Consider the following 22,936-nt stretch of genomic DNA (forward strand, 5'->3'; position numbering starts at 1 on the left):
AACTTTAATAATAAAATGACAATACAATCATCAATAAATAACAAAATATTATAAAATAAATATCACCTCAATACATACGAGTTTGAACATATTACCCTCAATCCCAAAGGAAAGAATTAGCCACTCATGGTGACTATTACAAGCATGTACAACAAGAAAGGAAGATCCAAAATGTTTCTCCTTGACGGATGCCTCCTTTAAGGTTTTATTCATGTGGCTTCCCTTCAAATGAAGTTTAGGGTTATGTCTCACGTCTTCTATTTAACCTAATTGAACTTGGGTTAAGTGACATCTCACTTAAGCGACATATTACTTATTTAAGTGAGTTTTACAAGAAAAAGTCCAACTTCACTATATTAAACCCGCTTAAGTAAGCCTTGGGCGAGTTTTCAATGTTTCAACTTTGTCTTTTCATTTTTTTCTTTAACTTGTCCATTCTCTTTTAGCCCTTTTATCTCCATTTTCCCATAAATTCTTGAAATTAACACAAATTTGGAAATAAATCATTCATATTCTTCTAATAATCCCAACATATGTAAAAAGGTTCAAATTCCAAAATTAGAGGTTGAATTATAACGACTTTATCAATTAAAGTCCATAAGTGCTTGTATTATTGTAAGAAATATTAATGAATTATGACACTAATCAGTGGATTACAAGATAATAACCAATTTTAGTGACCAACAACAATTAGTTACTATAATAAAAAAATTAGATATTATTTTAAAAACAAAAAAAAATTAATGATATATAAAGTAATTTCTATTATTAATAAAATTTATACACTAGTTTCTAAACTAGGATCTACTTATCTATCGAGGTTTTAGCTATCCACTCCAAAATATAAAGTAATTAGTAGATAAAATCTTACTAACTAATTATATACCAATTTAAAAACTAGTTTATAAATTTTACTAATAATAGAAACTAATATACGTACCACTAAAGTTTTTTAATCTAAAACAATATGTAATTTATTTAATATAGTAACTAATTTTTTTTTTCTAAAATTAGTTTAATGTTTAATTGTAGTTGTGGTAATACCGCTAATATGTGGACCTGTTAATTATTGATTTTAATGAAAAAAAAAATATATATATATATTTTAGCATTTTTTTCAAATTTTGATTTCCAAAGTTGAAATCAATGAATATAACAATAATAATAACTTAAAAACTAATTTCGATTTAAAATATATTGATAATTTAAACTAAAATATCATAGGGAAAATCACTGGACTCGACCTGATAAATATAATTTGTTTGGATTCAAAACTGTTTGAAAAAAATTAAATAATTAGTTAAAAAAATTAGAATTTATTTTAATTATCAATATAAGGATTTCATATATAAATTACAATATAGGATATGTTTTAAATATTTTTTATACTTTTAAAATTATTATTATATTATAAAATGAACTAAGATAAATATATGGTTCAACCAATCTAAACTAATTTAAATTGTGCACAAAATGAATTCTACTAAAAATAAAATGATGCTTTTTCAAACTTTTCAAACCAATCTTATTTCAGCCCAAGAAAAGGTGAAGTTAATTTTTATTGGCATAGTCCAATTAAATAGTTGGTCAAAGGTTATATATTCACGACTTACACCTATAGTTTACATCCTAAAAAAACCTTTCTTTAACAAAAACTATTGATAGGAGTTTTTAAAAATATTACAAATAGAGTTATAAAAATAGGAAAATTACTATTAAAGACTAATTACGTACATAATAATTGTACAGTGTTTATTAAAAAAAATACAACTACATTATTTCATTGTTCTCCTCATTCAATGGGATGCCTTTCTAACTCTTAAAAGAAATAAAATATTGTAAATATAAATTGTTTAAACAAATTTGCATTATTCTTTTTGTTTTCTTATCATTGTTCTGTTTTTTATCACTGCTTTGCTTTTTTATCAGTTTTTTTATCAGTGTTCTCTTTTTTATCAGTAGCCGAATCACTTGATTTTTTATCAGTAGCAAAATCACTTGATTTTTTATCAGTAGCAGAATCACTTTCCTTTGTATCAGTAGCAGCTTCACCGCAAGCAGGGGCTTTCCCTGTTATTGTTGGCTTGACATTAGTACATGTAGCGGTTACCGGAGCTCCATTGTATGTGAGCGTAACATCACCTATCTCAACACCCTCACATGGAACACCACTACTACAAGCAAGAATAATTCCTTCTTTAGTTGCTGAAGTTCCCTTAATACCCTTGATGGAAACTTTGCTTATCTTTACTTTTGATGGAGTCTGAATCACCACAACAATAAAAAAAATGAGATGAAAATTAGTCTTTTAAGCCACTTTAGTGTATGAAATATTTTGTTACTTAAATAATAACATCAACATGTGCATGAATGGATAGGAGACTAAGTACCCCTTTGGAGCATTGGTTGTTTGGACAATACTCTTGGTCTATGATGACAGGGTTCTGCACATTATCCATGGTAATATCTTCAAATTTCATGTCATTAACTGTAATTGTTCCTGGCTCGTTAGGCCATGTCTTAATCCTCACTCCATTCGTAGTTCCTTTCAAAGTGCAACCCTTAACTGTAATACCTTCAACAGGCTCTTCTTCCTTGTACTTTCCAAGGCTTCCAATACTAATACCATGACCAGGTCCACAATTCACATTTTGGATAAGTACTTGTCTGCTACCGTCACCCAATGAGACACAATCATCTCCAGTGGCAATGTCTGTATTAAGAACATTCACACCGGTGGATCTTCCAATGTGGATGCCATCGGTGTTGTGGCTATCACCTGGAGCACTTACTTTAAATCCGTCGAATGTGAAATTGTTGCAACCCAAAACATTGACATGAAAGTGTTTGCTATCCTTGCTAGTAATGTCACGAACTATTGAATTATTGATGAAATTAAAACCGAAGTTCTGTTGACATTTGATAAAAGAATAGAAAAGTGAATGAAAACTTTTTTCAATAAGTGTGCAAGTTATGTTACATCTTATGTGAATTTTGAAAATAATATTCATTTACCATGCCAAGTTGTTTGCAATCAAATTTTTTTGCACATTCATTTTGCTTCCAAGCAGTTGCACCTTGACCATCAAAAACTCCTTTACCAGATATGGTTAAAGAGTTAACATAGCCAATCCTAAGCCATTGGTCACTGCCAACTGCCTCTGGCTTTTCAGGTGCTTTGAGTGTGCCATCAACTTGAATTTCAATAGGAGCTTTGCAAGGACCTTTTACCTCTACATGGGTCATTTGATATGTCCCACTTGGAATCACAATTTTTACCGCAGATGTCGATGCACATGCTTCAGCCCAAGCACTTGTTAAAGCCTTAAGAATATGAAAGTAACAAATTAATGAAAAATATTGCAATAAGAATGGAAAAAAAATCCCATGATTTGTGATGAAATAGGTTTTCTTCCATCAAACAATGTGAATTTCTATTTGCTTTATTATCATACCTTGGCTATATCTGTATTTGGTTTCCCTCCAAATTTTGATATATCAAGATTTGCTGATTGAGTTAAAACAAAGTTATTTACAATAAAAAAGGATAACAACAATATGATGGTAGAGAATTTCATATTTTTTTGTACTTGCTAATTGTACCACACTTCAACTTGTGTTAATGAATTAATTTTCGAGCATATTTTGAATTTATTTATATTAGAGTAGCAAGGATCCAAAACCGTTAATGTTATTAGCAACTATAACACGCACATTACTATCTAAATGTGTCGTTTCTTTTTTTAGTTGTTTAGTATATTTGTAAAATTTAGTTATTAATTATTAACTTTACATCACCCATTAACAACCTATTTTTATATTTTCCCGACAAACTATCAATGTTTAACAAGAAATAATTCAATTTAGGTAATATGATTTTATTCCGTCAAACGTGATATTTTGAATCCATGGTCTAATTTAGTTGTCAAAATTGAACTCTATCACTATAAAATATTAATAAAATAAAATGTATGTATAAATCTAACACTATAAAATAATATATGTATTCATATATGTGTGTATAATATATGTTGTGTAGTATATTATATTTACAAATAACATTAGAAATATATTATATTTATTATTTTGTAAGAACAACATTTAAATTGAAAGTAATTTTATAACTATTTAAATTGATTCCACGTTACATTGATTAAAATACCAATTCATGTGAAATTATTGTTTAAATTTTAGAAATGATACAACAACTTTTTGTTGAGTAAGTTTTGAATGTTTTATAATTTCTTGCATTCTTTTGATGTTTTGACTCAAGTGAATAAGAGGGTGACAATTTTTTTTTTTTGGAGATTTTTCTCTCAAACAAATTAGGAATGAGACAAATCTCTCTCCTTTGTATTATCGTGACTCAAGTGAGTCATTTATTGCTTAAGCTTGAAATTACCATTCAAATTAGAAATTCTTTTTCAATCTAAAATTCTAATGAACCAAATTTCTTTTTTATTGAATTTTGCTCTAACGATATTGAGTGCTTCAAACAAATTTTATAGATGAAATTAATATGTTTTTTATGTTTATAAGTGTTACGGACATGTATATATAAAAGATTAAGAGGTTTAAAAGTGTTGTTATTTGATTCATGATGTAAGATATAATACATTTTATGATAAAGAAGTTGAGAATCACTAAGTGTGATTGATGGTATGTTTTGCATTTGGATATGTGTGATATTAATATGAAAATTTGTGTATGTTAATAATTACGAAGTAGGTATTATTGACATGTTGTGTAATTATAAATTTAAGGAATTGATTAATATATTCAAACTCTAGTGATGCACTGAGTCAAATAGAAATGTATCATATGGTAAAAACTAACTGAGGTTCCATATACTAAGTTAAAGGGTGACGGTCATTAATATTCAACTAAAAGTATAGAAATTATTTTGCCATTTGTGGTTGTTACTAGGATCTATATTAGAGTAGGATAGATGATTGACCTTATAAAATTCTTAACAAAAAATGTATGCAACATTCTTACTTTTAAATAACTAGGTTATTTATTTAATATTTAAATTGAATATAAAATATTAGAATATTTTACCCTTTAAATAACGTTTATTTCTTATGATTTCAGAAGGATCTTTATCAGTCAATTCTAACTTGTTCTAATAGCAACTTAATCCATTCCTTTCACTTATAAGTGAAATCAACATATTAAAATACAATTTTAATCCAATTAAATTGATTTGATAAATTCTATATAACCCTCATTCTCAAATCTTTTTCAATATGCTTTTTTATGTCTTAAATTTTAAAACACCTTTAAATCAGAAAGAGTTATTATTTTGGGTTCTACAAGCATTTTCTAGAAAAAAATTTAAGTGTTTTTTAGATCAATCTTTTTGGCTAAGAGGATTTCAAGTGAGTTTTACTATTCTAATTTGATCTTACTGAATTCAGGTTACATTGTTGTATTGTACAATTTTGATTTGTGGTGTTTAACCTTGATTGGATAGGGTTTACTCTTGCAGTTATGTAGGGATAAAATAACACTCTTGTAGTATTAAGAGTGTTGTTCTTGGTGTATTTTGTATTTGTGAACAATTGATTTAGTATTTGTTTGACTTGTTTAGTTTAGCAAACAAATGTAGTTCTTGTTTCAAAGTGAAGCATTATAAAAATTACTATAAAAATCTTCTTTTTCCTTTCTCTCTTAATTTCAAAGTTTGAATTGATCTTGTTCTCGATGTAACTGATAATTTTAATCTTTTAAATTTTGTAACAAATTCACTTTAATCGATTAAATCATTCAAATTTTCTATAAGTTTTTCAATATTTTTTATATTTAAATTCACTCGTCTTAAACTCCACATTTATTTTTAACATACTTCTGATATTGTTTCTTTCCATGAGAAAGTTTTGGATGTTGATGGTGTTTATGGCTTTAATTTGTATACAACCAGAAGAATTATTTGGTCTGATTTAGTCATTACCCACCAACAAACTTGGTGTATTTTTTATTGCTGTAATGTTGTTTTATTTAGAAGAGTCAAAGGGAGAAAATGCTTTTAATAATAAATCTTTTGCCAAGTTTCATGACTGAATTAAGTCTAATTGGGAGACTACAATTGAACCAAACATAGATGATAGACACTATTGGAATGAAGAGCGGTGTTCGCAGTGGGGTCCATGGGAGTGAGGTGTGATAAAGGGATAAAAAAAAAGGGAAATTAAAAGTAAAATAAAAATAAAAATAAATTTAGAGCATTTTATTCTGGTTTTGAAATAAAACCTTTAAAATTATATGTTTGTATGAACTCATATATGAGTATATGTTATGTGATGTCTTTCCTTATTTTTTTTCTTAGACAATCTAATCTAGTTTGTTGTAAAAAGAGTGTAATGTTTCTATTGAATTTGTCCTAAAAAATCATATTATATTTAATGTCTTTCATATATTCCAAGTAATTGTTTAATCAATTTTTTTTTCAATTTTTAAATATTATTTACAAACTTAACCCAAAAATATCGTAAATTTGTAGATGTTTGCAGTAAGATTTAGCAGCAAAAAATACCACCATATAAAATTAAAATAGATAAAAAATAAAAACTCAAACAAGTCAAAGAATGGTTGAAAGAGTCCTTTTAATAAACTAACTTAATATCATTTAAATGCAAAATCTTTAAAACATCTTAAAAAGTATATAATTTATCAATTGAATTAACTATTATATTAATTTCTCAGCTTATGTGTTTCACGTAAAAACTTTGGATGAAATTCAAATATTACGACTATCAAAATAATAAAAAACGGTCTAGAGGTAGTCACAATCTTCCTCTGTCGCTTAACTCTCCAAATATATGTTATAAATTTATATCATATGTAATAAATTTTCACAATATAATATAATATATTATAGTTGTAAATTTAATCTGAATTTAGTTCATGTTAATTTCTTTTTTCTTACAAAATAATAAATATATTTATAATGATATTTCTAAATACAGTATATTATAAAATATTTATAATAATATAATTTAAATTTGTAACCCTCCGGAAAGTGAAAAGAAAAGAAAACGTAACAGAAACACCCCATTAACCCTAAAGCACTTTATTTGGAATATTATCAAAGAATTTTTATTCCAAAACTTAATTTTCAAAATTTTTAATTTATGTTGGAAAATAAACATAAGATAGTCTACGTGTTTTTAAAGAGTATTTTTAATGTTATATAAATGAAAAACATTTATAACATCTTAAGAAAATATCATTTATCAGTTGAATTAACCACGATATTTGTTTCTCAGCTATCTACGTGTTTACGTAAAAACTTTTGATGAAATTTAAATAATGAATGTCAAATTAAAAAAACAAAAACAGTCGACACCTCGTCGCAATCTTTCCGTTGTCGCTTAACTCTCCAAATATATGTTAAAAATTTACATCCTATCTAATAAATTTTAAATATATATATATATATATATATATATATATATATATATATATTATAATAGTTATAAAATTACTTTCAATTTAAATGTTGTTTCTGTAACAGAGTTAAAAATAGAACACACACCCCTTTCTTTCTTTCTCTCTCAATCTCTACCAAGTTCTATTGTCTTCATTATCTCTTAATTTCCTCTCTCAATTTTTATTTATTTTAGAATTTGATCGGACCATGTTGTAGGTAAGGAGTTAAAGAATATTTTTACCTGATCAGATTTTCAAACAGAGTAAGTTCATTTTTGCTATAAATATCCTTTGTTTTTTGTTTTTCCTTAGGTTTTAGTTGTTAATCTTGGTAGGGTCAGTTGAGAAGAGTAATCCTTTCAACTTATTCTACTATATACTAAATTGTTTTTCTATTTGGATAACTTGCAGTAGGCCCTTAAATGGAAGCTTATCCTGAAGGAATAAAATTCTAAAAGTTGTTTGGAAAGCAAACAATTAAGGTAAGGGAAGATAAATTTAATTTTTAATAGCACCCTAGGCTAGAAGATCTGGATGTGGAGGAGACGTGATCCCAGTATTCAATTTCTCTTGCAGGGATGTTGTTTGTTTATATATTATTTAAACTTTTAGAAATATTAGATTTTGATTGTTTAGTATTTAAGTGTTATTTTTTATGTTAAATAGATTTTTGAATGTTTTAGATCGTGTTTTGAATGATACTGATGAAAATGGCATGTAATTAAATTTTGATGCCTATGTGGTAATAGAGATCTTTGAGTTTCATGGATGATCTAAGTCACATTGACTAAGATATCAGGTGGTGAGAAGCTGATGGAGAAGTTCATGCACACCATGACATATGATATGCACAACTTGGGTGTATTGAACTGATCATGATCTTTTCTATTGGATTCGCTGGTAATATTTGAATCAGATGCTAGTCTTTGGTAGTACTTATTTAATACAGGTCTTCCAGAAGGCATTAGATGTTATGTTGTTTGTTGAATACCCTGGAGTGTAGATTCATGTGAGATCTATTTGATGGTTTTATGTTGGGATTTGAAGAAGATTGAATAATTGAAAAATTGATTCATGTAATTTGGTTTTCTCTTTCGATTTAATGGTTTATATTATAAAATTTTATTTTCACTAGCTTATCCTTGTTTTTCTTGTTGTGGTGTGAATTGCAATCATTGTACTATATGTACATGAGAAGATGATCATATAGGTGTTAAAGGTTCTGAAGGGTTTAGGATATTCTTTTGAACCTTATATTGCAAATATTTGTATTTCTATAAGTGTTAATCATATATTAGGAATGTTTTGAAAAACTCTAAACTTGTATAAAAATATGTAAAACTGGTATTGTAATAATTAAATGTATTTTTGGAGTGTTACAGTTTTTTACAAAGTAATAAATATAATATATTTCTAATATTATTTCTAAATATAATATGCTACACAACATATATTTATACACATATATGAATACATATATTATTTTATAGTGATATATTTATACATACATTTTATTTTTTAATATTTTATAGTGATAGAATTCGATTTTGACAACTATATTAGACCATGAATTCAAAATATCACGTTTGACTGAATAAAATCATATTACCTAAATTGAATTATTTATCGAACATTGATAGTTTGTCGGGAAAATATAAAAATAGGTTGTTAATGGGTGATGTAAAGTTAATAATTAATAACTAAATCCTACAAATATACTAAACAACTAAAAAAAGGAAAACGACACATTTAGATAGTAATGTGCGTGTTATAGTTGCTAATAACATTAACGGTTTTGTATCCTTGCTACTCTAATATAAATAAATTCAAAATATGCTCGAAAATTAATTCATTAACACGAGTTGAAGTGTGGTACAATTAGCAAGTACACAAAATATGAAGTTCTCTACGATCATATTGTTGTTATCTTTTTTTATTGTAATTAACTTTGTTTTAACTCAATCAGCAAATCTTGATATATCAAAATTTGGAGGAAAACCAAATACAGATATAGCCAAGGTATGATAATGAATCAAAAAGAAATTCACATTGTTTGATGGAAGAAAACCTATTTCATCACAAATCATGGGATTTTTTTTTGGTTCTTATTGCAATATTTTTGAATAATTTGTTACTTTCATATTCTTAAGGCTTTAACAAGTGCTTGGGCTGAAGCATGTGCATCGACATCTGCGGTAAAAATTGTGATTCCAAGTGGGACATATCAAATGACCCATGTAGAGGTAAAAGGTCCTTGCAAAGCTCCTATTGAAATTCAAGTTGATGGCACACTCAAAGCACCTGAAAAGCCAGAGGCAGTTGGCGGTGACCAATGGCTTAGGATTGGCTATGTTAACTCTTTAACCATATCTGGTAAAGGAGTTTTTGATGGTCAAGGTGCAACTGCTTGGAAGCAAAACGAATGTGCAAAAAAATTTGATTGCAAACAACTTGGCATGGTAAATGAATATTATTTTCAAAATTCACATAAGATGTAACATTACTTGCACACTTATTGAAAATAGTTTTCATTCACTTTTCTATTCTTTTATCAAATGTCAACAGAACTTCGGTTTTAATTTCATCAATAATTCAATAGTTCGTGACATTACTAGCAAGGATAGCAAACACTTTCATGTCAATGTTTTGGGTTGCAACAATTTCACATTCGACGGATTTAAAGTAAGTGCTCCAGGTGATAGCCACAACACCGATGGCATCCACATTGGAAGATCCACCGGTGTGAATGTTCTTAATACAGACATTGCCACTGGAGATGATTGTGTCTCATTGGGTGACGGTAGCAGACAGGTACTTATCCAAAATGTGAATTGTGGACCTGGTCATGGTATTAGTATTGGAAGCCTTGGAAAGTACAAGGAAGAAGAGCCTGTTGAAGGTATTACAGTTAAGGGTTGCACTTTGAAAGGAACTACGAATGGAGTGAGGATTAAGACATGGCCTAACGAGCCAGGAACAATTACAGTTAATGACATGAAATTTGAAGATATTACCATGGATAATGTGCAGAACCCTGTCATCATAGACCAAGAGTATTGTCCAAACAACCAATGCTCCAAAGGGGTACTGAGTCTCCTATCCATTCATGCACATGTTGATGTTATTATTTAAGTAACAAAATATTTCAAACACTAAAGTGGCTTAAAAGACTAATTTTTATCTCATTTTTTTATTGTTGCGATGATTCAGACTCCATCAAAAGTAAAGATAAGCAAAGTTTCCATCAAGGGTATTAAGGGAACTTCAGCAACTAAAGAAGGAATTATTCTTGCTTGTAGTAGTGGTGTTCCATGTGAGGGTGTTGAGATAGGTGATGTTACACTCACATACAATGGAGCTCCGGTAACCGCTACATGTACTAATGTCAAGCCAACAATAACAGGGAAAGCCCCTGCCTGTGGTGAAGCTGCTACTGATACAAAAGAAAGTGATTCTACTACTGATAAAAAATCAAGTGATTCTGCTACTGATAAAAAATCAAGTGATTCGGCTACTGATAAAAAATCAAGTGATTCGGCTACTGATAAAAAAGAGAGTACTGATAAAAAAGCAAAGCAGTGATAAAAAAAACAGAGCAATGATAAAAAAAACAAAAAGAGTAATACAAATTTGTTTAAACAATTTATATTTACAATATTTTATTTCTTTTAAGAGTTAGAAAGGCATCCCATTGAATGAGGAGAACAATAAAATAAATTAGTTGTATTTTTTTTAATAAACACTGTACAATTATTATGTACGTAATTAGTCTTTAATAGTAATTTTCCTATTTTTATAACTCTCTATTTGTAATATTTCTAAAACTCCTATCAATACTTGTTGTTAAAGAAAGGTTTTTTTTGGAGGATGTAAACTATAGGTGTAAGTCATGAATATATAACCTTTGACCAACTATTTAATTGGACCATGTCAATAAAAATTAACTTCAACTTCTCTTGGACTGAAATAAGATTGGTTTGAAAAGTTTGAAAAAGCATCATTTTATTTTTAGTAGAATTCATTTTGTGCACAATTTAAATTAGTTTAGATTGGTTGAACCATATATTTATCTTAGTTCATTTTATAATATAATAATAATTTTAAAAGTATAAAAAATATTTAAAACATATCCTATATTGTAATTTATATATGAAATCCTTATATTGATAATTAAAATAAATTCTATTTTTTTAAACTAATTATTTAATTTTTTTCAAACAGTTTTGAATCCAATCAAATTATATTTATCAGGTCGAATCCAGTGATTTTTCCTACATGATATTTTAGTTTAAATTATCAATATATTTTAAATCGAAATTAGTTTTTAAGTTATTATTATTTTTATATCCATTGATTTCAACTTTGGAAATCAAAATTTGAAAAAAATGTAACATATATATATTTTCATTAAAATCAATAATTAACAGGTCCACGTATTACCGATATTACAACCACTACAATGAAACATTAAAATAATTTTAGAAATAAAAAAATAATTAATTACTACATTAAATAAATTATATATTGTTTTAGATTAAAAAACTTTAGTGGTACGTATATTAGTTTCTATTATTAGTAAAATTTATAAACTAGTTTTTAAATTGGTATATAATTAGTTAGTAAGATTTTATCTATTAATTACTTTATATTTTGGAGTGGATAGCTAAAACCTCGATAGATCTCCTAGTTTAGAAACTAGTGTATAAATTTTATTAATAATAGAAATTACTTTATATATCATTAATTTTTTGTTTTTAAAATAATATCTAATTTATTTAATATAGTAACTAATTCTTGTTGGTCTCTAAAATTGATTATTATTTAATGATTATCTTGTAATGCAATGATTAGAGTCATAATTCAGTAATATTTCTTACAAAAATACAGACACTTACGGACTTTAATTGATAAAGTAGTTATAATTCAACCTCTAATTTTGGAATTTGAACATTTTTACATATGTTGGGATTATTAGATGAATATGAATGATTTATTCCCAAAGTTGTGTTAATTTCAAGAATTTATGGGAAAATGGAGATAAAAGGGCTAAAAGAGAATGAACAAGTTAAAGAAAAAAATGAAAAGACAAAGTTGAAACATTGAAAAATTGCCCAAGGCTTGCTTAAGCAGGTTTAATCTAGTTAAGTTGGGCTTTTTCTTGTAAAACTCGCTTAAATAAGTAATATGTCGCTTAAGTGAGATGTCACTTAGCCCAAGTCCAATTAGGTTAAATAGAAGACGTGAGACATAACCCTAGACATCATTTGAAGGGAAGTCAATTGAATAAAACCTTAAAGGAGGCATCCGTCAAGGATAAACATTTTGGATCTTCCTTTCTTGTTGTACATGCTTGTAATAGTCACCATGAGTGGCTAATTCTTTCCCTTGGGATTGGGGGTAATATGTTCAAACTCGTATATATTAAGGTGATATTTATTTTATAATATTTTTTCTTTATTGATGATTGTATTGTCATTTTATTATTAAAGTTTGCATCTTTATTCATGATTTTGATCCTTAGATTTCACTGGAAAGTACTTCTAAGCATTTGACCTAAATGATAATGCTTAATATATTGCAATGATAGGAATAAATTTGAAATGTTAATTGTTTTATAACATTTGATCGTAACTCGTAATAATAAGGGATTTTTATAAATATACGAGGAATTGATATTTAGGAAACATTCTTATTAATTTTGTATGAGAGGAATCTGTACTGGTCCGACTCTGGACGACCGAAGACTGGGTCAAATAGCATTTACAACATAATAAAAATGTAATAAAGAAGCAGTTACAATTGGATTTTGATGAGTCAAGGACACGTTCCGAAATATGCGGGTAAATATCTCAAAATAACGATAACATAAAAGATACACTCCTATGATTTCAGGGAACCACTACACACGTTCTGATGAACCGGTTATCCAGCCCACACAGGTAAGGGCCTAAGTCAACCTATAAATAAAACTTATGAAGGGGGAAAATGTATGTTTTTCATATTTCTACTAGAGCACAAAAAATACTAGCACTGACTTGAGCGTCAGAGTGCAATTGCAGGTATCCGATCGACGGAGCACACGCAACAAGAGAAAGAACTAAAAGGAACTAGAATACCACAAACATGTCAGCGAATTGTGTACCGAGTAGATTGGAAATCAAAATTTGAAAAATAACCCTTGAAAAAAAATGCTAACATTTATATAAAATATTTCCATTAAAAATAATAATTAGCAGGTCCACATATTACCGATATTACCATTACTACAAGAAAATATTAAACTAATTTAAGAAAAAATAATAATTATATATTATATTAAATAAATTAGATATTATTTTAGATATTAAAAAATTTATTGGTACATAAAGTAATTTTTATTATTAGTAAAATTTATAAAATAGTTTCTAAATTTTATTAATGTTCTCGTTGTCGACTTTGAGCTGACTTGCTTCTACTTTGAGATGCTCCACCTGTCAAGTCAGTGAGAACATATAGATATGAATATAGTGTGTTGTGGAATAGTGCCTTCATTTCGATTGGATTTTCTTGGTGGAGAGACACTACAAGAAAAATTTCAAATAATGTTATAAGCAAACTGCAGCCAGCCAGGATTCGAACCCAAGTCTTTTCAGTGACCCAAGGAAGCATTGACCACTAGACCAGACAAGTTCTTTGGTCATATTATCATTTTTATTATACTTATACATATTAATATAATTTATACATATTAATATAATTATTATTAATAATAATAATAAAATAAATTATATTTCTATTATTAATATTATTCATATTATTAATATTTATTAATGTTATAATTAATATTATTATTAACATTATATTCATATTATTAATATTTATTAATATTATTATTATTAGTATTAATATTCATATTATTATTAATATTTATTAATATTATTAGTATTAATATTATTAGTATTAATATTATTAGTATTAATATTATTAGTATTAATATTCATATTCATATTATTAATATTATATTCATATTATCAATATTATATTCATATTATTAATATTAATTTTGATATAAATATACATTTAGATATTTATTGTGTGTGTATAGTAGTTTTATTTGACTTGAGTAATATTACTTTTATCCGGATATAGATAGATAGAGAGAAAAAGGAAGAAATTATATAACTTTAATATAACTTTAATACTATAAATACATACATATATATATATTGATTAATATATTTCTTTATTTAATCATTAATTTTTTAAAACTCATGGTTAAATTTAAATTTACTTTCATATTATATATATATATATTAATATAAAATTATTTGATATCTTATTTTCAAATATAGGTTATTATAGGTAGTTGTGAAGTTTTTGTTAGATGGCTATATAGGTGCTTGTATCTTACACTTCTTTTCTGATTTGAGATTCTTGTATAAGGATTGAAATATCCTTAAAATGTTTTGTTTAATTTTTTTTATTCTTTGTCGATAAAAAAAATCTTATTTTCGAATATTTACTTACATAGATTAAAATTGATATAATGTATAATTTTTAAAATATTTTAAATTATAAATTATTTAATCACTTTGTCATTATGATTTATATATTAGTAGAAAGGGTTATTTAGTAACAACTTTTTACATAGATTTATGGAATAATTAATATAGTTTAAACTATAATGATATGCTAACTAGTAATCTGTATTAGAGATTTAATTAATAGTTAATGTAAAAGTCATCATTTTATGTTAAAAGATAATATTGTTTGTTGAAAATATTCTTTACTATATATAACACACAAGTAAAACCAACTACCTATAATGAACTTAATTAAGTCAATATGATCGTAAAATAATAATTAATATGATAGTTGATTTTAATGTAATAGGTAATATGATGACTATGAGTATGACATATATTAAATTTGATTCATACTAATAGATAATATAATAAATTATGTTTAGATTCAAGTAGATTATAGATAAATTAAATGTGATTCATATGTTAATATTGTTAGTATCATTAATATTGTTAGTATTATTATTATTGTTAGTATTATTAATATTTTTAGTATTATTAATATTGTTAGTATTATTAATATTATTAGTATTATTAATATTGTAAATATTGTTAGTATTATTAATACTGTTAGTATTATTAATATTGTTAGTATTATTAATATTGTTAGTATTGTTAGTATTATTAATATTGTTAGTATTGTTAGTATTATTAGTATTATTAATATTGTTAGTATTGTTAGTATTGTTAGTATTATTAATATTGTTAGTATTATTAATATTATTAATATTGTTAGTATTATTAATATTATTAATATTGTTAGTATTATTAATATTGTTAGTATTATTAATAATAATAAGTATAATAAAAATCATAATAAAACTAAAGAATTTGCTTAGTGTAATGGTTAAATTTTACTTGGTTGCTGAAAGATTGCTGAAGGAACTTGGCTTTGAATCCCATTCACTGCTAATTTTATTTTATGGTGCTAGTAATTACATACGGAAAAAATCCGTATGTAAACAGTTTACATACGGATTTTGATTCCCGCTCCATGGCGCCAAAAGTTACATACGGATATAATCCGTATGTAATGTTGATTTTACATACGGATTTTGATCCGTATGTAATAATCTGTATGTAATTCGCGTTTTTCTTGTAGTGAGATGCAGAAGCTTCATGGATTGAAATGGAAAAGGAGCTCACTTAGAGCTTGTGGATTCCTTGAAGGTGAAGGCTAAGTATGGAGAGTGATAGGTGAGGCCTAATCACTTGATCTAGTGGAAATTTGAAGACTAAGTGTCTATCCTAAAGAGGCAAGACAAGAGTGAGAATTGACTCAATATTTTGGCAGCAATTTCACTCATTCATTAATCTTGAAAAATGAGAGCCAAGCACCTCAATTTATAGGAGAGAGGGTTGAACATTTTGGAGCCAAACTTTGAAAATTCAAAATAAAACTCTCCAATGAGAAAGTGTCATGTGGAGTCATGCTTTCCATGTTTGGCTCACACCTTCCATGCTAAATCCTCTCCACTCCTATGTTGCCATGTGGACGTCCATGTGCTCCATGCCAAGGTATTTTCGTTCTCCAATATACCCTAGATGTTTTAGGGTTACATTAGGCTTAAAGAAGCCCAATTGCTACCCTAACTAGTCACTTTTAACTCTAACTAGTCATATTTTACTATTGGCCCAAATACAAGCCCCAAAACCTATGCTACGAGGAGCTCCACCTATTGATGAGACTCCGACAGTCAAGTCAGGGAGAGCATATAGGTATGAATATAGTGTATGAGTATGGGTGTAATATCTCAAAAATTGCACTTACCATTATTCACGGGCTTGTGGCCCTTTTATATCATTCATAGATCTCCCTTCAAGAGTCATCTCCCTTCAAGAGTCAATAACATAAAGATATTTTGTTAATATATCCCCTTTATTTTTGGGGTACTGGTAGAACATTATCTCTAACTGTTTATTTTCATTGAATTGTAAAGTAAATATCTATGTCTAACTGATTGAGCTATTCATTCAGTTGTTCTTATTTCAGTTACCTTTTTACTATGTCTTGTCAGCTGTTTGGGCCGACTAGTGGACGCGTCATTGGGCCTATTATTGTTTTGGGGCGAGTTAAGTATTTTTCCTTTATAGACTAGGCGAGTCAGAATAGTGCGCTTAAGTTTTGAAAAGACATTTGGCTCAGAGGCTAATTGGTACATGATTTCCGAAGCATCACCTGACGGGACGACTTCATCACACTGATTATGGTGCGTACACGTCTTTTGTCATGAACGACGGGGAAAACTTGTCGTTTTAACTTCCCATTTCGAAAATAAAAACCCTTCCCTCTTCAGTACCCTGCTTTTTATGCTTGTGTAGAGTTATTAAAGAAAAGAAAACTCTTTCTCCCTTTCATAGCAGCACTTTGCCCTGCCGTGAATCACCGGAAAACATGTATATTTTCATCCCACCAACCCTCTTTTGAGCAATGGTTGTTACTTTTTGTTATTGATTTCGATTGGACAATGCACTTTACTATGCTTCAACTAGTTTGTACTGTATATATATTTTTTCTGAATTGTGCTTCGTATTTCCATTGTTGTTCATGTCTTAGTTGCTTTCAAAGATGGATTATAGCTTTGCTTACCCTTGGGCCAAAAAAGAACTGCTTACAGAAACCTCTATTTTTAGCACTCGTTTGAAAATTAGGGAGTTGAGAGAATCAGGAGCCCTAAGCAAAAGGGATGAAAACTTAGTAAAAGTTGTAGTATGTAGAGAGAGAGCGAACCAATATATAGTGATGAGTCGTCGGACCTTGATGGGCCATTCTGTTTCTTTTATGCTACCTTCTTTACCAAAGTCTTGTTGCGTCTCCCACTCTCCATTTTTTAAAAAGAGTTGTTGACCGAGCTAAATGCGGCCCCTGCCCAGATGCATCCGAACAGTTGGACATTCATCTCAGGCTTCATCATTTTGTGTTCCCAGCTTGACATTTCGCCAACTGTGGAAGTATTCTTTTACTTTTTCGAGTTCAAACAATTTGGCTGGCAATTATGGGCCTCCTTGAATAGTGTACTCGAGAGGGGTCTGCTTACCATTTTTCAGTCATCCTACAAAATTTTTGAAGGCAAGTTCATAAAGGTTCGTGCCTTGGCCGGAGATCCATCTTTTTTAGATGAATTCTCATTTTATTGGTCGCCCCACCCTTGATTCCAAAGTGCTCGACGTCTTGAAGACCTGTCCCTAAGGGAATGGGGTATCTGGGAGTTCTTGGAGAACCTCAAGGTTATCTTTGACACACCAACACTCTTGACAAAAGAATACCTTCTGGGTTCTCTAAAGGCCTATATTGGTATACCCCTCTTTCAGCCTCAACTTTTAAAAGATCCTTTGATTCATGGATTTTGAAACTATCTCTTTGTTTGTTTTGCAGGGAACATGCTTTCTTCAATCAGCAAAGGACGAGTTGACCAAGCGCGCAAAGCGGATGAGGGTAGCCAAGGATTCTTTGGTGCCCAAGAAGAATCCCTCAACTGGTTTTGTTCACGTTCAATATGAACAAGACAAGCACACAACTTCTAGGCTCGTCTTTAAGAGAAAGAGATTAAAAGTTGCCCATCCCTCTGAGCCCTTATAATCGGACGACCGAGCTCCTAACCAATATTTTTTCACCATCCAAGACTGTGAAGATGTGGAAAGTTCAAAAGGAAAAAGTTTATGGGATCCAAATTTTGACATCTCGATTCACAATGAATCATGCTTCCTAGTGGACGAGGATACGACTAGGCTGACAATTTCTAATGAAGATCGACTCCGCCAAGATTCTAAGAAACTTTTTGGCCAAGAGATTGCCTTGGCGTGTTTGGCTGATGTCTAGGCAGAGGATAAAAAAAAGATCGAAAACAAGAAGGCTTAACAAATTGCCAAACTCCAACGGGAGATCGAGCGCCTCCATGTCGAGGTCGTCGAGGTTGACTGTTTAGCAAGACTCAAGAAAGGCTTGTCTTGTCTAAAGAGAAGAACGATCTATCTAGTGAGATTGAGAATTTGGAGAAGAAGATGGGAGAAGAGATAACTCGTAAAGAGAATGAGTTTTCCAAGATAGTGGACACTTTGAAAGACGAAGCGGCTCACTCATAGATTGTTGGCTTGGAAACTGCCCTGGAACAAGCTGCTCTTGTTCATCCCATGGTGGACTTCTCCAAGCTGAACCCATGCAAAAATCGATAGTTGATGGGCAATTCGTTGGGGACTCTTAGACTCTAAAATTATGAACAATATTTTAACCTTTATCTGTATATTTAATGTTTGAACTTGGACAACATTTGGGATGTTAATCATTTCGTGTATCTTAAGATTGTGACTTCCTTTTTAATTGTGCCCTTTTATGGCATCGATAGCTTTGCTTATAACATATAAATAAATGCCTAAAGTAACTTACAAAATAAATTTGCTTACACACTAAGCGTAGCATAGTTAAACAAATTGCTAATTGCTTACTTGAGTTTAGATGAAGCACTCGAGGTTGTTAAAATATATGACCTTAAACAAGAGGGGGGTGAATTGTTTATAAGAGATTACAAAAAACTTTTGAAGGTTTAATGAAACTCAGTGAAGAAATCCATAAGAGGAATCAAGTTAGCCAAGAACACAATCTGTTTTAAAGTAAAACACAAAAAAACAATCGGTTGTTTCTTCGAAACAATGGGTTGTTTATGCCAGTTAAAACTTAAACTACTTAAAAACGAAATTTAAAGGAGTTCAGAGAAAGAGAAATGCACACAAGCAGTTTATACTGGTTCACTCTTACAACAAGAGCTACATCCAGTTCCCAAAAACCACTAGGTAATCCACTTAGCAATCAAACCAGATTACAAACACCACACACCAAAGTAGTGACCTTGAACCCCTCAAGAAACACACTACCTTTGGCAATACAACAATAGAAATACAGAAGATTGAGAAAAGGATTACACCTGATCAAAGTACAACTGAAAATAATACAATTGCAATCATATTCCACTCTCACTTGAAAATCCAAAGCTTGATGTGAATCTTGAAAACTTGAGATCAAATAAGTCAAAATGAATTTCTCAAAAATGTTTTTTACTCTTCAGAAACATATAACAAACTATTTATATTTTCCAAAGATTGGTTAAAACATTTAATGAAGGGGCGTATTCAGTTAGAAATCATTTAAGACAGATTCACCATTCAAAATAGAATTTTGTTAGGATTTTCAAAGAAACAATCGGTTAAAACCACAAAACAACCGATTGATTTGGTTTGACAGTTAAGTCAACCAAGTCAAACAACTTTCAACCTTTTTCAAAACCTCTAAGAGCAAAACAGCAGGTTGATTCGACAAAACAACAGGTTGTTTTTCACTTAGTTGGAAAAACATCTAATTTCAAAAAGGTACATCAGTTTTAGATTCAACAAAAGAGTGGATCACACTTTAATCTACCCATATCCCACCCACACACAGCAACAACACTAGCCTTTCATCAAACACCTTGGATTTGGATTCTTCAAACCTCTTGATCACTCTTGATCAACAGAGGCGACGAGAATAATTCTTAGCAGCAAGCTAGATTGTTGTTGGGTTGCCCCTTTCAGGGTCAGCCGAGCCGCTTGTTTCTTCAGCGTTGCTTAATCTGCACCATTGGTTATAGTAAGCACCTTACTGGGTCAACCTCACCTTATGGTTCCACTGAGACGATATGTTGATGTCGACGTCACTGAGGTAGTCTGAACTCAGGTTCGGGTAAACGCTGAGTATACCTATACGTAGAAGGCGTTCGTCCCCGATTCAGTCCGACCTTAGAGTTTGGCTAATCGGGGTGTAACCATTCCCTTGTTAGCTCGACCTTGGGGCTCAGCTAATCGGAGTGTAACGTTCCCGAGTTAATCCGACCATAGGGTTCAGCTAATCAGGGTGTAACCGCCCCCGAGTTAGTCCGACCTTAGGGTTTGGCTAATCGAGGTGTATAATGATATGTAGATTTCCAAGAAAAAAATATTTATTTCAAGGTGACCTCATTAAAAAACCCTTTTTAGGGGAAAAAAATGTCACCAAAAAGAAAATGTTTAAGAAACATCATAAATAAACATCTTAACTGAAATAGAATTTGAGAATTGTCGCGATCCATATTCGCGGGATGGTTCCTCTATCCAGAGTTTCCAATCTATAAGCTATGTTTCTAAGCACCTCGGTTAACCGATATGGGCCGGTCCATTTTGGGGACAACTTGTTCTCAGTTTGATAGATATGTGCTTTTCACAGTACTAAGTCGACAACCCTGAATTGTTAAAGTTTTGTTTTGGTTTTGTGTCGCAACACCACTCTTCTTTCAGCGCTTCTGAGTTTATACGTGCGTGGTCACGCACTTCCTCTAGCAAGTTTAAATTTATCCTCCTTCCCTTATTGGATTCCTCGAGACACACTGAAAGGCGTCTCTTTCGTTGTTGATTGGGGAATGGTTTTATATGACCAAAAGATTATGTGGATTCTTCCGACCAACCCCCCTTTCGCTTTTTCAAGCCTTCTCTTCATACCCCTTAACATGACCCTGTTGGCCAACTTGGCCTGACCATTCGTTTGCGGATGTTCAACTAAGGCGAAAATTTGCTTGATTCCCAGCTCCGTGCATAGTTTTCTAAGTTATCGAGTTGCGAATTGGGTCCCATTGTCTGATACCAGGTGCTTAGGAATTCCAAAACGGCATACAATATTTTTCCATACGAAATGTTGGACTTTGTGAGCGGTTATATGGGCAACCGACTCAGCTTCGATCCACTTGGTGAAATATTCAATGGCGACGATGAGGTACTTCATTTGACATAGGACTAAAGGGAATGACCCAAAATATCAATTTCCCAAGTATGAAAGGGTCGTGGACGGGAGATAGACTGCAACTCCTCTAGTGGTGAGTGGCTTCAGTCGACATGCTTCTAACATTGTTCACATCTCTTAACATATTTCACACAATCATCATTCATCGTTGATCAGTAATACCCTGCTCTTATAGCTTTCAAAGCGAGAGTTCACCCACTGATGTGACTGCCACATATGCCCTCATGTAGTTCGGACATTATTCGCATGCATTGGTCTCCACTTATGCAGGTGAGGAGTGGATGAGTATAACCATAACAAAGGAGATGACCATCCACTAGGGTGTACCGGCTTGCGTTCTTCTTGACAATCTTGGCCTCTGTGGGTTTGGAAGGGAGTAACCCATTGACGAGATATCGAACGTACGATGTTAGCCAAGTGTGTGTCGAGCTGATATGCATGATCTCAACGTAGTCATCTTTGGGATGAAGTTGACTCATAGCAACATTCATCATTCACAACATCGCACCTTCAAAAAAGGTTAAAGGAAAAAAGTAATGCTCAAATCTTTGAAGAATTATTCGTATACATAGGTAAAGTGTGATCCGTCGAACAGAGGTTTCATATAAACCCTCTCCTCTAAAGAGCACGCTTCCACGGTTATGTATGTTTTCACACTATCATAATAGAAATCATAAACAACAATTAATTCTCGCACAAGCTGGGAGGAGACAAAATCATATGGATAAACATCTACCTCACCCAAAACCCATAGATAGTTAAGGTTTTGAACGGGGAAACCTATCTTTTCTATTTCTAAAGGTCTTGACAACACATTTTTCTACCTTATGTTCTTTTTAACCACCTCGATGGTAAAAACGGGGGAAGGAGCTTCATTTGATAAACAGTTAGAAATGGTATGGCTCATTGAGGGTTCACTGCTGTTAACGGAGATTTGTTCAATAGGTCATTCCCAACCGAAGAAGTAGATGAACCAAAACGTGTAGAGGAAGAAGCCATAAGAACTTACCAAGTGTGCGAAAATTATGGAAAATTTCTAGAGAACAATCAGATGAGTAATCTGGAGGGTCGCACAACAAAAAGAGGGCAATGAAGTTAAGATAAAAGGAATAGACAATGAACGCGAAAACAGTTCCACTTCAAA

At 30.3% G+C, this 22,936-nt stretch overlaps 2 protein-coding genes across 2 annotated transcripts; one reads left to right on the forward strand and one right to left on the reverse strand.

Annotated features, from left to right (window-relative positions):
* Positions 1–1,632: 1,632 nt before the first annotated feature.
* On the reverse strand, positions 1,633–3,629 carry LOC137828259 (polygalacturonase). The gene is made up of 4 exons (XM_068634748.2): positions 3,456–3,629; positions 3,016–3,324; positions 2,391–2,909; positions 1,633–2,263 (listed from the first exon to the last, which is right to left on the reverse strand). The coding sequence occupies exons 1-4, from the start codon at positions 3,576–3,578 to the stop codon at positions 1,907–1,909; spliced, it is 1,308 nt and encodes a 435-aa protein (XP_068490849.2). The 5' UTR covers positions 3,579–3,629; the 3' UTR covers positions 1,633–1,906.
* Positions 3,630–9,277: 5,648 nt separating this feature from the next.
* On the forward strand, positions 9,278–11,341 carry LOC137828327 (polygalacturonase). The gene is made up of 4 exons (XM_068634848.2): positions 9,278–9,450; positions 9,582–9,890; positions 9,997–10,515; positions 10,642–11,341. The coding sequence occupies exons 1-4, from the start codon at positions 9,328–9,330 to the stop codon at positions 11,011–11,013; spliced, it is 1,323 nt and encodes a 440-aa protein (XP_068490949.2). The 5' UTR covers positions 9,278–9,327; the 3' UTR covers positions 11,014–11,341.
* The last annotated feature ends 11,595 nt before the right edge of the window (positions 11,342–22,936 follow it).

The sequence above is a fragment of the Phaseolus vulgaris genome, chromosome 7 (genome assembly GCF_051622355.1).
Source record: "Phaseolus vulgaris cultivar YP4 chromosome 7, ASM5162235v1, whole genome shotgun sequence".
Classification (NCBI taxonomy): Eukaryota; Viridiplantae; Streptophyta; class Magnoliopsida; order Fabales; family Fabaceae; genus Phaseolus; species Phaseolus vulgaris.

Coding starts and splice junctions, on each gene's coding strand:
- LOC137828259 (XM_068634748.2), bottom strand. CDS start 3,578: ATGAAATTCTCTACCATCATATTGTTGTTATCCTTTTTTATTGTAAAT. Junction 3,325..3,455: donor CAAATACAGATATAGCCAAG/GTATGATAATAA, acceptor CATATTCTTAAG/GCTTTAACAAGTGCTTGGGC. Junction 2,264..2,390: donor ACAACCAATGCTCCAAAGGG/GTACTTAGTCTC, acceptor GTGGTGATTCAG/ACTCCATCAAAAGTAAAGAT.
- LOC137828327 (XM_068634848.2), top strand. CDS start 9,328: ATGAAGTTCTCTACGATCATATTGTTGTTATCTTTTTTTATTGTAATT. Junction 9,451..9,581: donor CAAATACAGATATAGCCAAG/GTATGATAATGA, acceptor CATATTCTTAAG/GCTTTAACAAGTGCTTGGGC. Junction 9,891..9,996: donor ATTGCAAACAACTTGGCATG/GTAAATGAATAT, acceptor AAATGTCAACAG/AACTTCGGTTTTAATTTCAT.